The sequence below is a fragment of the Macrotis lagotis genome, chromosome X (assembly GCF_037893015.1).
Source record: "Macrotis lagotis isolate mMagLag1 chromosome X, bilby.v1.9.chrom.fasta, whole genome shotgun sequence".
NCBI classification, from domain to species: Eukaryota; Metazoa; Chordata; class Mammalia; order Peramelemorphia; family Peramelidae; genus Macrotis; species Macrotis lagotis.
Window position 1 is genome coordinate 217,144,564 of NC_133666.1, and position 16,853 is coordinate 217,161,416.

The window sequence follows — 16,853 nt, forward strand, 5'->3', positions numbered from 1 at the left end:
TCAGGTCCTTTTCTCATCACTCAACCTCCATGTGGCTATGAATGCATGGCTTCCTGTTTCTGTTATGTTTATTCTTTCCTGTTCTTGGTGAAGCATCAGAGATAAAATTGATCAGGTGACAGCCACACCTTATTTTAACCCTCTGTAACAATAGATATAAAAATGATTGAGATTCACTTCACATACTCTGCATATAATAACTGGGCAGCTAGGTGACTTAGTGAATAGAATGCTGGACCTGAAGTCATCTTCCTGAATTAAAATTCAGTCTCAGCTGACTTACTAGCTGTGTGACCTTGGGCAAGTCACTTAACCCTGTTTGCCTCAGTTACTCATCTGTAAAATAAGGTGGAGAAGGAAATGACAAATCACTCCAGTATCTGCCAAGAAAATTCCAAATGGGGTCATAAAGAAAAGCACAACCCATAAGAGACACCAAATTGGGGAATATAATTTGTATTGTTTAATACAAAAATAAAATTGAAACATGTTGTTGCCCTAGATAAATACCTAAGCTCAGAGAGCTCCACTTAGATTAGAGGATAGGTACCTCTAGCCTCAAGCATTAAGAAATTAAGTGTGGGGCAACTAGGTGGTACAATGGGTAGAGCACAAGCCCTGGAGGACCTTAGTTCAAATGCAATTGCCTCTCACCACCCCCACAAAAATGTGAACTGAATCCCCAAAGGACATAAACATAAACATAAACATATATATGTGTGTGTGTGTGTGTGTGTGTATGTGTATGTGTGTCTGTATACATACATACCAAAATATGTATATTTAAATATATATGTAAAATCAACAGTAGCACTTGAACCTAGATCTTGCTATTTTGAGCCTGACACTGAATCTACCACATTGTCAGGAATCTAGATTAAAAAGCAATTATTGCCTTAATTTGGTATTGAAAAAATTGATGATCACCATGATAAAATACTATGTATGAACTTCGTCAATAAGCATTATTTAGTGCCTACTATGTTATAATACCTACCCTCAAGAAATATGCATCCTGAAAGAGTACTTTCATCAACAATAAGAAGATACACCAATGAATACAATGTTGTTCATCCTCCAAACTCAAAAAAGAAACAATGACATCATGATGTTGGGGTCAAGTTACAGGTGTTCAGCTGTGACTGATTGGTCCAGTAGGCGCTTGGAAGGCTCTTATGCAGGTCCTCCATAAAGAGCCCGTTTGAATATTTGGAATGGAGGTGTTTCTAGTTTTGTTCATCTCACAAAATAAATACTCAGCAAAGTGCATGAGGAGGCACTAGAAGAAAGGAACCATGACCCAATTAGCCAGTTTTGCTCACTAAACATTTTGTTTTTAGCAGGACACTTCAGATATTATGGGGATAAAAGGATATTTAACCTCAAATAGTTTGCAGATATACAAATTCCTGACCTCAAAGAATTTCTATTCTATAATGCACAGGTGGGGAAACTTTTTTTTCTGCCAAAGACTATTTGGATATTTATAACATCATTTGAAGGCTTCATTTAGTCAAACATTTAATTAATTCACCCCTCAAAAGCTACTTGATTTATGGAAGTTTTAGTCCCACCTGCAGTTGCCTTGGTAACAACAGACCAATGTGACCTGTAGGCCAAAGATACACAACCTCTGCTAAAGGAACAAATACATGTATATGAATAAGATGTTCATCATTAAAAACTTTGCTTCAGGATAGATAAAAGGCTAGCTCTTTCACTAAAATAATCTCTGTTGCTTCATCCTAGCATCAAGCCCAGGATTCCTGAAGACTTTCCCAGTGGCATCTAGGAACTGCTCATATCTTTTTGACTCTGGGTCCAGAAGGGAAATGCCTTAGTTACACTTAGTAAAGCTCATTTATAGAAATGAGACCACTGGTGGTTGAATGATTTTGACCACAGCATTCCACAAACCCAGTGAAAAGACAAGGTGTAAGGAATGATGATGATGATGATGATGATGATGATGATGATGATGATGATGATGTTTTTCCTTCATTCTTGAAGAAGACCATGACATCATGGTCTTGCAAGTGACTTGCAAGTGAATTGGATTTTAGTGAGGAGATGCTGGTTTAAGTCTCCTCTGAAACCATCTGATTCCAGTGATCAGATATGGATCAGAAGGATTGGAGATGGTGCTGAATGTGAGGCAATCAGGGTTAAGTGACTTGCCCAAGGTCACACATCTAGTGTATGTCAAGTGTATGTCAAGTGTGTAAGACCAAATTGAATTCAGTTCCTTCTTATCCCAGGGATGGTGCTCTATTCGGTGTACCACCCAGCTGTACAGGTAAGGGATATCCTCAATGGAAAAAAAAATCCTTTCATGTGTTGAAAGGCTGGAGGGGGAAAAGACAATTTATCAATTGTCTATTATGTTCCACTGAGCTAAGAACTTTACAAGCACTATATTATTTGATCCTTACAACAATCCTGGGAGGTATATACTATTATTATGCCCATTTTACAGTTGAAGAAACTGAGACAAACTGTAGTTAAGTAATTTGCCCAGGATCTAACAGCTAGGAAGCATCTGATACTGGTTTTAAATTTAGATCTTACTTACTCCAGGTCCAGTTCTTTATCTACTCTGCCATTTAGCATACTTTTTTCTTTTTATAAACAATATTAAATTTACAAAGGGAAATACAGATATTACATATATTTATCATATACATATATAATATACATGTATGTGATGATAATTTGGATTTAAGAAGCTAGCTATATCATAATCAATAGCAAATTTATTTCACTTCAGATTCAGGTTCTCATTTAGAGAAACAGAATTTGATCTCTGAGACAAGTTTATAAATCTCCCTGACCCCAAGAAATTGTCTAAACTATTCATGATGGACAGTTCAATAGAAACAGAAGAGAAAAACAAAGGAACAAATTCTTGGCGATGGCAGATTATACAGAATGAGCTGACTGCTGTGTGTTTGGCATTTATAGATGAAAATTAGATCACTTAAAATTAAAATAAACCATTCAGTAGATCATGTTAAGGTCAAGGAAGGAAGACAGACTGTAGCATCTAATTATATTCATAGGGAAGCATAAATGCCACAGCATGAACCAAGATTTGTTCATAGTCTTGGAAATATTTCCCAAGAAACATTTATTAAGAAATATTTATTAATACCTACTATGTGGTAGTCACTGTGACCTTTCCTTGGTTCAACTTTACTCCACCCCTTGCCCTAGAGGTCAAAAGTTTCATTTAGACATCAGTCTCTCTATGCCACCTGAGTAGAAGGGGTCCCTAGTCATATGGTTCATTTATCACTGTAGATCAAGAGCTGCTAATATGTGGTGGCCTGCAACAAGGGAACAATTCATCTAGTGACTCCGCTAACTGTGGAAATGAACTTGGTAGGGCAAATATTTTGTAGTCACCATTTTAAGTTTGAGCCCAAGGATCAACATAATAGAAGGAAAAGGGAGCCACCTGGTGCTAGGGGAAATGCTTTCTAAATTTTTCAGTAAATATCCCTTTGCAAAAGCTAGTGGATTTTAATTAAATTGATAGTGGAGCACTTATCTCTGTCTCAATTAATGAGACAGGGGTGTTTAACTGGTTCTAGATGATATGATATTAAAGCTCAAAATCATAAAATTCTTTCTTTCTTAATTTAGAACTTCAATCTAGAATAAAACCCTAGCATTTTAGACAGAGGGATCAGACATCTGTTTTTCTCTCTCTGTATACTATCCTTATTTAGAGGCTCAAGTCTTAAGTGTTAGAAGAATCATTCCAATCTCCCAGGGGTAAATCTATAACCTTAAAGAAGAGAGATATAGCTAGTTAGTCTTCTGGCCACCTGACTTTTCAGTGTGAGTATCACCTGAGTTTGTAAAGTAACGTTAAGATTAAGATAAGTATATGAATTTTTCTGTATTTGCATTGAGTGTCTAGATAGGTCACATCCACTTAGCAGAGGAACACAAAGAAAGAAAGAATTCTTGTAATTAATAGTTATGGGTAAAGTATCAATATAAAAATAAACAGACATAATAATTTCTATGTAGTATATCTATACTGAAATTAGAAAATCCTGAAGGGATTATAGAAAGGGAAATTCTATTCAAAATAAATACAAAATGAATAAAATATTGAAGAGTTGTTCTGCCAATGCATTCTCAATCTGGGTATAAATTTAATTACAAAATGTTCCTTAAAGAAATAATTCAATTCTTTTGATTTGACTACTATAATAAAACTAACTAATTATAATAAAATTACTATGTAAATTAATTTACAAATTTAGTGCTAAAGCAATCTATTATGGGTATAGTTTAAAGAGTAGACAAAAAACAAAATTTGTTTGGAGGAACAAAAAATCTATACTATCAAAGGAAACAGTTTAAAAAAGTAGGAGTCAAGAAGGGAATAATAGTTCCAGATTTCAAATTATTTTTATAAACAATAATCATTAAAACTATTGGGTACTAGTTAATATTGAAAAAATAGATCTATAAATTAGTGTAGACAAGAATCAGAAATAAATGTATTCAATAGTCCACTATACAATAGTCTTGAAAAATATAAGTCACGAAAAAACAACTCTCTATTTGACAAGGTTTTTTAGGAAATGGGAAAATAGTCTGGCAGAAATTAAATTTAGACCAATATCTTTTTACCATATACCTCAAGAAACTCAAAATAGATATGTGGCATGAATATTAAAAATCATACCATAAATATCTTATGGGATGCCTTTTATGGTTATGACCTGGTGATGAATTTTAAGCAATCAAGAAACAGAGACCATTACAAATGATTAAGTAGATAATTTCAGTTATATGACATTGAAAGATTTTTGCATGAACAAAGGAAATGGAAATAGAATAATATTGTAAGAGGTACACTGAGGGTGTGGGGGGAATCTTTGAAATGAATATCTCTTATAAGGATCTGATATATACAAGATTTATAGGTAACAAATAGCAAAATATGACCAAAGTCCATTCATCAACAGATAAGTAGTGAAAACATATGAATAGTCCTCAAAGATTTGCACACTTTCTTATAATATGAGAAATGAAAATCAAAACAAATTTGACATTTTACCTACCACACAGGAAATTGGCAATGATGTAAAAATAGATAAGGTGAGTCAATGGTAGGAGAGTTGTAGAAAGATGAGTACATTAACTATAACTGCAAATTGACCCATTCTTTCTGGGAAGCAATTTGGAATCACAGGAAAAAAGTGGTTAAAATGTCCATACCTTTTGACCCAGAGTACACCAAAATATTTATAGCAGTATTTTTTATATTAACAAAACACTGAAAATAAAGTGGACATCCATCAATTGGGGAATGGCTAAACATGGATCATGAATGTAATGGACAGTAATAATTGGTTTGGGTAACTATGAATATAACAAATAGAAACCTGTGAAGATGTTCATGAACCAATACAAACTGAAATAAATAGACTGAGGAAAAATAATATTCATGAGTACATCAATATAAAAGGAAGGAACAAACTGTAACAAAACAACTGAAACTGAATATTATGGAATATTAATGACCAATCTGGGACCCAAAGGAGAGCTATGACAATATGTCTCCTTCCCTTTGCAACAAGAGGGGACTATGAATTTGGAACTCACAATCTAATCCTAAAATTGTTAGATTATTGTTTTTGTTTTTGTTCTTGCAAGGCAATGGGGTAAAGTGACTTGCCCAAGGTTTCACAGCTAGGTAATTATTAAGTGTCTGAGATCACATTTGAACTCAGGTCCTCCTAACCCCTGTGCCAGTGCTCCATCCTCTGCACCAACTTAGCTGCCCATGTATTGGTTAATTTTGCTGAATTGTTCCCCTCTGTTCTTTTTATTATAAAGGATAGCTCACTAGAGAATGAGAGAGGAACAATTTTGGAAATTGTAGATGACCTGAAAGGAAAAGATACTGATACAAATTTTGAAAACAATAAGAATGTAAGTTCCTTGAAGGCAGAAACTATTCTAAACTAGTATCTAGCTTTGCATAAACTTTATAATTTTTTTTTTCATTCATTCTCTTCCAGTCAAGGGTTGCAAGTTTCTGCCAAATGTTAATGAGGCAGCTAAGTGGCAAAATAGATAGAGCACCAGTCTTGAAGTCAGTAGGACTTGAGTTCAAATCCATCCTCAGACTCTTAATACTTACTTAGCTGTGTGACCTTGGGTAAGTCACTTAACCCCATTGCCTTGTAAAAACCAAAACAAGGCAAATGTTAATGCCAATTGATCTCATAGAGTCTCTGCCACAGAGCCATCTTCTGGTTCCTTAGTCATTTTCAGATGACACTAGCAGGAGCTTCTCTCTGCTTCACACTTCTGTCCTCAGCTAAGGTGCTTCTTCCTTCCCATAAGAGGAAGAATGGCCTCTGCCATTTCTTGTACTTTAGAGCCAAGAGGGATTGAGCTTCTATCCTTAAATGGGATATGACAGGACTAGGTATCAAAACCTTAATTCTTTTCTTTCCTTCATCAGGAGAGTCTCTCTCTCTCCATAGAATCTTGTAATAGACTTTTTCCTCTCCAAAAAAGAGGAACTTTACCCCAGGAGCCAACCTCTTTTGAATTAGGAAACAGTCAGCCAGCTAAAATGCATATGGGCCTTATGTATATATTTTAATCTGAACTTCCTACTCACCAAAATGAGTCTCTGACTAAAGTCTTTGATTTGGAGTTAGAATGTCTTTGTAATTTCTTCTTAGTGTCTGATTGCTAAACCATATCAATTCAACAAACTTTTTAGGGGCTCCCCTTTCTATAGTCTACACACAGCTATTATCTGGGTCTAAGCCTCCTTAGCTTTTTTAAACATTGAGATTCTTTTGGTCTCCCAGTGTTAATGAACATAAGCAGGAAAAGGAAGCTAAATCTATACCTCAGGGGATTTAAAGTGGCCTCCCACCTCAATTCTATGGTTCAGATTCTTGCCTTGATTTTATATACATACATATGTGTATATATATATAAATGTGTGTGTATGTGTGTGTGTGTGTGTGTGTGTGTGTGTGTGTATAAAATGTCCAGGTGTTTTTTGATGTTCAGTGGTGTCTTGACTCTTTGTGACCCCATAGACCACAGCACAAGGATTAAAGACAACATCAATTTACAAACCTTACAGCATTAGATAAATGTCAGCTATTATCATCATTATTATCATTCTATTGTTATATTCATAATAAAACTAAAGCAACTAAAAAACTAGTTTATTTTCCTACCCAGTGTAAATACAAGAAAAAATGTATTTCTATTACAAATAGAAGAGGCTGCATTTCCCGTGGCAAAAGAAAATCAATTAGATGTTTGTTAGTTACTCTGGCGAGTTAAAAAAAGGGGCAATTCATAATTCTGAAATAGAAAAGGGAACTATTACAGGGAAAAAAGATATTCCTTTCCTCCCCCCCCCACACACAAGAAAAATCAAGCAGACATAAAGAGACCATCAAGACTGCAGTATAGGATTATGTGACTCAAGAAGAAATTATCAGTCAGCTCTGAGATCTATGTTGAAATGCTGACCTCTTGTGTCTACACACAGAGTAAGGCTCTAAATTCATAGAATGCTGTGTCTAGCAATAACTTGCAATGGCTTTCTTGAGGTGTTTTTACATCATTGACTGGGTGAAAAAGAGTGACAAAATATTTTCAAGAAGTCCTTAGAGCACCAGCCCTGGAGTCAGGAGGACCTGAGTTCAAATGCAACCACAGACATTTAATAATTGCCTAGCTGTGGGCAAGTCACTCCTAACCCCATTGTCTTAAATAAATAAAAAATTTTTAAAAGAATAATTGGTCCTGTAAATTGTTATTGTCCCACAGGCATGAATCGATTTTGCCTATACTTCCTAACTCTTCCTGCTGCCTTCAATACATCCAACATAAAGCACAATATGAGTAGTAAATAGATCCACAACTCCCCAAGAACACAGACTGAATCAAAAGAAAACAGAAAACAAATGTAGATTTTGTTTAATTTCTCCTGGGGCCCCAATCCATCCCTACTGTTGTTATTAGGAGCAATCTGATTCTCATTAGTTCCAAACCCTTTCCTTTTGCTTGAGGCACACAGAGCAGTGCTTCTTTCATTGGTTGTCTTAATTCATGAGTTTCTTTCCCTTGTTTACTGGATGTGCTCCATGGTCTGTCAATTTCCCAATGAAATAAATAATCTTTGATAGTGAGGGGGGGAAATTGACCAACAATTATGATTGGGAACTAAAGAATCTCCCTCCACTTATTCCCATCACACAAAGACATCAGTTCTGAAATGTATAGTTATAATAAATAATATATAATTATAATAATTATAGAGAATTGCCTGAGGTTAAGTGACCTGCCCAGGGCCTCCCAGACTTCAGAAGCAGAACTCTGGCTTTCCTAAATTAGAGGAAGCCTTACCTCTCTCTCTTATCTTGCCTCCCTACTACCCTGAGGGTCTTTTAAGTAATATGATAACTCAGTGGTTAGAGGCCCAGTCCTGGCTTTAGAAGGACTTGAGTTCAAATATGAACTTCATTCAAATCCAATTCACTTGCTTGTCATGGCATCCTCTCCCTGATGAGTCATGGTCTTGTTCTAGAATGAAGGACAAACATCATCATCATCATCATCATTATCATCATGATCATCATGGTTACAGGTATACAGGTTATTATTATTGCTGCTATTGAATTTTTTGGTAACTTTTATCATTGTACTTATCATGCATTCCCCATCCACCTCCATTTTCTATTACTGCTCGGTTGTATTATACTCTACCTGACCCCATTTGGGATTTTTTTTGCAAAAATACAAGCCTAGTTTACCATTTCCTTCCCTCATTTTACAGATGAGGAACTGAGGTAAACAGGATTAAGTGACTTTCCCAGGGTCACACACATAGTATATATCTGAGGCCATATTCAAATTCAGGAAGACAATTGACTCTAGACCCAGTACTCTTATCCACTGTGCCACCTAGCTTCCCATTCAGAGAAGATTGTTCGATGCTAATGTGTTTTGGGTTTTTTGCCCTGTGCACATATTATCTGATAGCTTTTTCAAGCAATTATATAATAGGTAATTTACCAATAAAGAAAAAGACATGTATGTAAAAGGGTAATAGTAGACTTTCTATGGGCCAGAATCCCATAGTTGAGATTCTATTTAGTCCAACCCTCACCCAAAGTATGAATCCTGTCTAGAACATCGAATCAAAAAAAATTATTTTTTCCTCACCTTTGGGACGAAACTTGAATTCAGTTTATAGTTTAAAAAACTTTTCATGATGAGATTCCAATAAAACACAAATGTATTTCCTCCTCCTATTGAAATAATAGTAAAATAAATTAATTGTTCTGACCAAGAACTGTTTATTTTCATGCTACTGAAAAAAAATAAGGTATACAACAGTCTGTCTTCAAACAATACTGTGAAACTTTCACATGCATAGCAAATCAATCAAAATCTGGGGACCTGTGTTATACATCCTAGCATTCCTCTCCTGAGTTCTTTTTCTATTTAGTCTTATTGAACAGCTGTGATTTAGTGGGAAAAGTTTAGGCAGGGAGTTTCATGAGACCCCAGCATTAGTTTCATCTGGATCTTTCTGGCTCCTCTGTTGCCTGCAAAGGCCGAACAGAGTTCATTGAGGAGAAAGAGGAGCAATGCCTATGATCTAGCTCAAGGGGGTAGTAGCACATAAGGGAAAACCTTAACTCCTTTCTCTCATAGATCTGGAGATGGAAGGCACTTCAGAAGACATTCAGGCCAAACATCCCCTAATTTTGTAGGTTGTTGTTGTTCAGTAATTTTTCAGTAGTGTTTGACTCATCAAGACTCCAATTGGAATTTCCTTTTCTTGGCAGATACACTGGATTGGTTTACCATTGCCTTCTCTAGTTCATTTTACGAATGAGAAAACTAAGTCAAACAGGGTTAAATGACTAGACAGGCTCACACAGCTTGTAAGCAGGAAATTGGAATACATGTAGATTAAGTGACTTGCTTACCAAGAAAAAATTTTAATAATAATAACAATAATAATATTTCATATTTATAAAATTGATATGATATAAATTTATATAATATTAACATTATAAATAACAATAAATATACTTAAGCAGTAGAATCAAATTTTGAATGGAGGTCCTCTTGAATCTATTACCAAGAGTTCTTTCCACTGTGGCTTATTTTGATCACGAAGTCTGCATATGTGTTTCTTATTGAATTGCTGTTGTAAATCAGCCTTGAGAATTAGCCTAAGCTCTCAAGTGTTCTTTGTTTTTCTGGAATTCCCTTCCATATCCCATGGAAAAGCTTTCCTCTTTTTCATACCCCTGGAGGTTCTTTAGCTTTCAGCTATGTGAACCACAGACTTCTCTACAGATTTTTTTCTTTTTTTCCCATTTTACAAACCAAACGAGATTTCTTTACTTCCTTGGACTCACAGAGGATGCCAAGTAACTGTGAATTTTCACAGGTTACAGCCTACTTCCCTTTAAACTGAAGGCAATAAGTCAGAGGATCTGCAAGGTCCCTTCCCATACTAACATTCTAGAATTCAATGAATAACAACAATAACCAAAAATTATAGAAAGGAATCTGCATTTATTGAGTAGTCCAGGTTATGCACAAAAATGGTGAAAATTACAACACATGACCAGAGATTGCAAAGATTTAGCACCCAGATGCCTTAGAAAAACACAGATAGAATTATTCATCAGAAGCACACTAACCTTATAAAGAAACATAAAAATCCTCATTTGACAAGTCCTGAAACATCCTTCATAATTCAACAAACAAAACTATTGCCCACAAGTACCCCCTCAATAACACTAAGCCATAAAACTTTAAGGACATTTTTAATATATAGCCTTATGTGTTTATCTGGGTATAGGTTTGGACATGGAAGGGGCAGGGATTACTTGGAAAAGGATTGCTCATTTTTGAGGACCCAGTCTATGTGACCCTGGTAAGTTATTTAACCCTGTTTGCTTCAGTTTCCTCATCCATAAAATGAGCTGGAGAAGGAAATGGAAAATCACTCCAGTATCTGCCCCCAAAAAACCCTAAATAGGGTTATGAAGAGTAAGAGGCAACTGAAAAGAGAATGTGTGTTTTTCCAGGCAAAAAGAGTCACTCCTTCACTCCTCCCAAGGGGCAATTGCTATTCCTGAGTCACCAACCTCTACCCCACCCTAAGAGAGAGCCCCAGGAGGAGACTAGATAAGGTAAAGAACTCTAAATGCTAAATTTAGCTGCAAGCTTAACTTTGATAAGGCAGCAGATGACCTTGGGTACTAAATAAGTAAATGAACCTTTGTTCTAAGTGCTGATTTAAAACCTAGCTGATTAAATGTAAACATTTTAGAGAAGAGGATGTCACTCTGATATTCTTTTTAATTTCCAGTGCCAATAAATGCTTGTTGACTGAAAGATTGACTTAATGATTTTGGAAATATTCTGTTCCTAGTGCCTTTGTAATCTGTAAATTGTTTAAACTGAACTTGTTAGAGAGGAAGAGAATTTTAGATCTTTGGTCTTTCTTGTGATGGAAGTAAAAGATTTATTCCTGGATAGGTTCACTGAAATTGATTTTCCCTATTGCACTGCACAGTTCTTTGACTATTTTCTTGAAAGAGGAAGGTAGTTAAGCTAACCTTCTCACAGCCTTGCCTTGTGCTGGATGTCTGTCCCTGTCTCTGTCTCTGTCTCTGTCTCTGTCTCTGTCTCTGTCTCTGTCTCTGTCTCTGTCTCTGTCTCTGTCTCTGTCTCTGTTTCCCTCTCTGTCTCTGTCTCTCTCTCTGTCTCTGTCTCTCTCTCTGTCTGTCTGTCTCTTTGTTTCTTTCTCTGTCTCTGTCTCTGTCTCTGTCTCTCTCTCTCTCTCTCTCTCTCTCTCTCTCTCTCTCTCTCTCTCTGACTCTGTCTCTGTCTGTCTGCCTGTCTCTGTCTATCCTTTTTTTTTCTTAGCATAGGGCAAAGAAGACAAGAACCCCAGATCCAGATTAGGAAGTTTATATCCCTCCTCCTAAAAAATCAAAACTTTTGGAAAGCTTATCCAGAAAAAAAACATAAAATTCACTGTCCTTGTTAGCTTAGAGCTCCAATCAAAAAATGTTCATAGCAGCTCTGTTTGTGGTGGCAAAGAAATAGAAACTGAGGGAAAGTCCATCAATTGGGGAATGGCTTAACAAACTGTGCTATATGTATGTGATGGAACACTATTATTCTATTAGAAACCAGGAGGGATGGGAATTCAGGGAAGCCTGGAAGGATTCGCATGAACTGATGTTGAGTGAGATGAGCAGAACCAGAAGGACATTATACACCCTAACAGCAACATGGGAGTGATGATCAACCTTAATGGACTTGCTCATAACAACAGGGGAGCAAGCAGGCACAATTTTGGAGAAGGCCGTCTGTGTCCTGAGAAAGAATTGTGGAGTTTGAACAAAGACCAAGGACTATTACCTTTAATTAAAAAAAAAATGCTGTCTTATTATGTAATTCTACTATATCTCATACTATATGTTTCTTTCTTAAGGATATGATTTCTCTCTCAATACATTCAACTTGGATCAGCCCATACTATGGGAAGACTAGCAAACTGCCTTCTGTGGGGGGTGTTGGGAGGGAATCAAGATTGAGGGAAATATTGTAAAGCTAAAAATAAATAAAACCTATCTAAAATTAAAAAAAACAAAAACAAATAAATGGTTGCTGAATTTTTTTTTTAAAGGAAGAAAACTATAGCATATTAGACAGAGGGGGTCAGACATCTTTTTTCCCTCTCTGTGTATATCAATACCTATACTGTTTCTCTTTTCCTTGAAGTCTCTCCTTTCTAAGTTTAAGGACATAAATGAATCCAAAAGTAATTAAGATTGATCTGATTTATATCTAATAAAAAGTTGCCTAATTAAAACAGAAAGTGAAACTATTAAAGAATAAAATTTTGGAGCAGAATTGGGGGGAGGGAGATTTTTTGGGAGGAAGGCACATTGAGAAAGCAACAAAGATAGAAGAGGAGAAGTGGAGAAAGAGGAGGAGGAGAAGAAAAGAAAAGCATTTCCATTACATTTCCCAATAGAATTAGGCAATCACAATGTCTTTCATCCTAGCCCTGGGAGTATCTATCCCCCATGGCTCAATACCTTGATTGTATAGCACCTGTGGCAACCAGAACTTTCTCCATTTCTTTGGTAACCTGGAAGTGAAAATTCCTGTTTTAGATTCCTTAGACACTTATGGCTTAGATCAAGCTCCCATTGCTGAGTCTCTAAAACTGCCAGTTCAAACTCCTGAGTTGTGAGTTTATTTAGTTCTCAAACTGGTACATCCCAGGATTATTATGAGAATCAAGTGAGATAATGTTTGTAAAGTGCTTAGCATATATTAAGTGCTATATAAATGTTAGTTATTGTTCTTAAATCACAATGTACGTGGAATCAAAGCTTCTAAAAATAGAAACCTAGCAGAAGAAATCTATAATAATAATTATAGTATATTAATTATCATTAAAAATTTATTAAAATTTATTTAGTTTATTATGATAAAATAAAAAATAAACATTAAAATCAAATCCATATGAGAACAAAACAAGATACATATGATCTCTATAATCTTATCCACTACTAGAATTGTCCTAATTGGATATAAAGAACAGCTTTTATCCCAAAGCTCTTGCTCAATTACAAAAAAATCTATAGTGATAGCAGCAATATTTCTGAAAATTCTACCACACAAGCTGGGCTGCCTTTCTTTAGGTCCTATGATATTTTCTTTAGACTAGTTTTTCCTTAAAAAAACATTGAAATCTTCTTGGAGTCCTAAGGAATCAGGGCACCAAGGATCAAACAATTATCTTGAATTTGAATTGTATTGGTTGAAATGGTGCTCTCTATCAAAATCTATTGGGTGTTTTTTCTAGCACTAAGGCTGTCTTATTGTACACACAGATTCATTAGAAGAGCTTTTATGAGATTATCTATCTAGTCTTACCTCATTTAACACATGAGGAAATTGAATTCCAGAGAAAGATGGTAACTTCTCTGAGAACACTCAGAAAAGTATTGGCAAAACAGGAATCAGAACCCTGTTTTTTTTTAAATTTTATTTATTTTAAGGCAATTGGGTTAAGTAACTTGCCCAAGGTCACACAACTAGGCAATTATTAAGTGTCTGAGGCCAGATTTAACTCAGGTACCCCTGACTCCAGGCCTGGTGCTCTATCCACTGTGCCACCCAGCTGCCCCAAACTGCTCTTCTTGTGATCTAGCCTTACCAGCATGCAACCTTCCTTTACAGTAACTAGGCTAAAAAAAAAACAACAGGAAAGATTCCTATAATGTTGTTGTTATTGTTTGTCCTTCATTCTTGAAAGAAGACCCATGACATCAGAGAAGTGATGCCATAACATGCATGTGAATTCGATTTGAATGAGGGTATGCTGGGAAATGTCACCAGTCTCATTTTCCTCCTCCAGACTCATTTGGGTCCAGTGGTTAGATATGAATTAAGATGACTGGAGATTGCCCAGGATATAAGGCTATCAGGGTTAAGTAACTTACCCTAAGTTACACACCTAGTAAGTGTCAAACATCTAAGACCCAATTTGAACTCAGATCCTTTTCACTTCAGGACCAGTGCTCTCTATTCACTAAACCAACTTTGTTGCTCTTATAATATTAAATAAATAGTAAAAAGTAAAAGCAGAACTTTCCTTTTGATATGTATTTTCCAAGGAGAGCAAAGTTTGTTGAATTGTGTATTTCAACCAATTTCCAGGGTGATCAAAAAAGTTATTAGATAAATATTTTTCCCAGCAGTGATAACACACTCACTCACTCTTTTCTGACCTACAAAACCACAACCAAACACTATTTCTGATTCCATTCTCCCAGGGGGCATTCGCAAGCTACTGCCAGTCTTAGTGACAATATACCAGAGACTGCTTGGGGAGGTAGCTTAAAGAATTATTGAAATCAATTTTCAAATTACCCCCCACAACAAAACAAACCAATTATTTGGATCTGTCGAATATCAAATTTAAACATAAAGGCTCATCATTCATCATACCAAAGAAAGAAAACTGTGGTTTTAATTTTTGTTTTATTTTGTTTTATACACCTGTCTCTTTGAACACTACATTAATGGTTGAGAAGGTTCTGCAACATATCCTGCTTTGTTGTGATCAGTTCTACCATAGTGGAATTATTTGCCCAATCTGTAAGGGGGGAAAGGGTAGGCTTTAGTAGAAAATGTTCAAGATCTTAAAAAAAACATAGTACAAATGAGAAAATTTTGCAACAATTATTAATATTGATTTATATGAGGTAAGGATTGGAGTGAGTCTGGGAAATGTCTGTAGGAGAATGTGAATCCTAAGGAGTGTGGGCCAGAGCTACCTTGGAACTTCTGGAGACCAGAGGGATATATATGACTTTGTGCAGAAGAACTTGTGCTTGAAGATGGTAAAATGGTCTCTTTCTTTGCTGATGAGCAGGAAATGCCTCCAGGAAGAGTGTGTTATCCTTAATTCAGTTCCTCTGATGCTTATTTACAGGCGAACTTAGCCATAGGCATGGGGAGGGAGGAGATGTTAAGCCCTTTTTCCTTCACCATGCCAGCACCAGAGTTGCTAGCCATGTGGTAGCTAGAGTTGGAATTCAGTTAGACAAGCTTAAAGGGGGGCCCCTAGCTGTCTCCTCTGCTTTGTTTGCTTTGCCTGACCTCCCTCCCTCTACCTACTCAAGTGGCTACCAAACCTTGTCATTTCTACCTTCACAACAGCTCTTGTATCTTCTCCCCACTGATTCAGCTACCACCTAAGTTTAGGGTCTCACCACCTCTAAATTATTGAAACATTTTCCTAAATTGTCTCCCTATCTTGGGTCTCCCTCCTATAGGTCATATTACACACTGTTCCTTAAACATTGGTCACCATTTTATCCCCCATTTAACCAACTCCAATTGCTTTCCAAACTTTACTTTGTATATATATTATTTATTAATTTTGTAATTAATTTGCTCTCTAATCTTTACTCTCTCTCTCTTCTGACTTCATTCCTACTTGCCTGTAAACACAGCCATGTTTCCCTCATCCTTAAAAATACCTTCACTTGGGTCTTCTACCCATATTTCCCTTCCCCTTCTTAGCTAAACTTCTTGAGAACACTTTCTTCTTCCTTTCTTCTCACTCAGTTCTAGCTCTTCAGCAATCTAGATTCCAGATTCATCAATTAATTGATTACTTTCTCCAAAATCACCAATTAAGTCCTACTTGCTAAATAAAATGACCTTTTCTCCATCCTCATCTTTCTGATCTCCAGTCTTTGACACTCTTGCTTTCCCTCTTCATCTGAATTCTTTCATCTCTAGGTTTTTGTGACACTGTTTTCTTCTGGTTCTCCTCTTACCTGTCTAACCACTCCTTCTCAGATTTCTTTACTAACAGTTCTTTGAGACTGTATACAGTAACCCTGAGTTTCCCTCAAGGTCCTGTGTGTGTGTGTATACATATGTGAGTGTGTGTGTGTGTGTGTGTGTGTATACACTATACTATACCTATATGTATATATATTGTTCAAAGCTCTGTGTATATATATATATATATATAATCTTTCCAGACTTTCCAGTTAAGTATACGGTCTTTCTAATCACCCAGGTTTACAATTTCAATGTCATCTTTGATTCCTCTCATATGTATAGATATATAGATATATATATATATATATATATATATATATACACATATATATATATATATGTATATATACACACATATATATATACACATACAATAAACATAGAATTTATTACAAAGTTTTGTTGTTTCTATCATTATATCTCTGGTG

General features: G+C 35.8%; 1 protein-coding gene across 1 annotated transcript in view; it reads left to right on the forward strand.

The window, feature by feature from the left end:
- The first annotated feature begins 2,260 nt into the window (after positions 1 to 2,260).
- LOC141498968 (neuroendocrine convertase 1-like) overlaps positions 2,261 to 16,853 on the forward strand; it is a 48,153-nt gene continuing 33,560 nt past the window's right edge. The window contains 2 exon segments of the mRNA XM_074201975.1: positions 2,261 to 2,296; positions 5,863 to 5,958. Of these exon segments, the coding sequence (XP_074058076.1) occupies positions 2,261 to 2,296; positions 5,863 to 5,958 (132 nt within the window).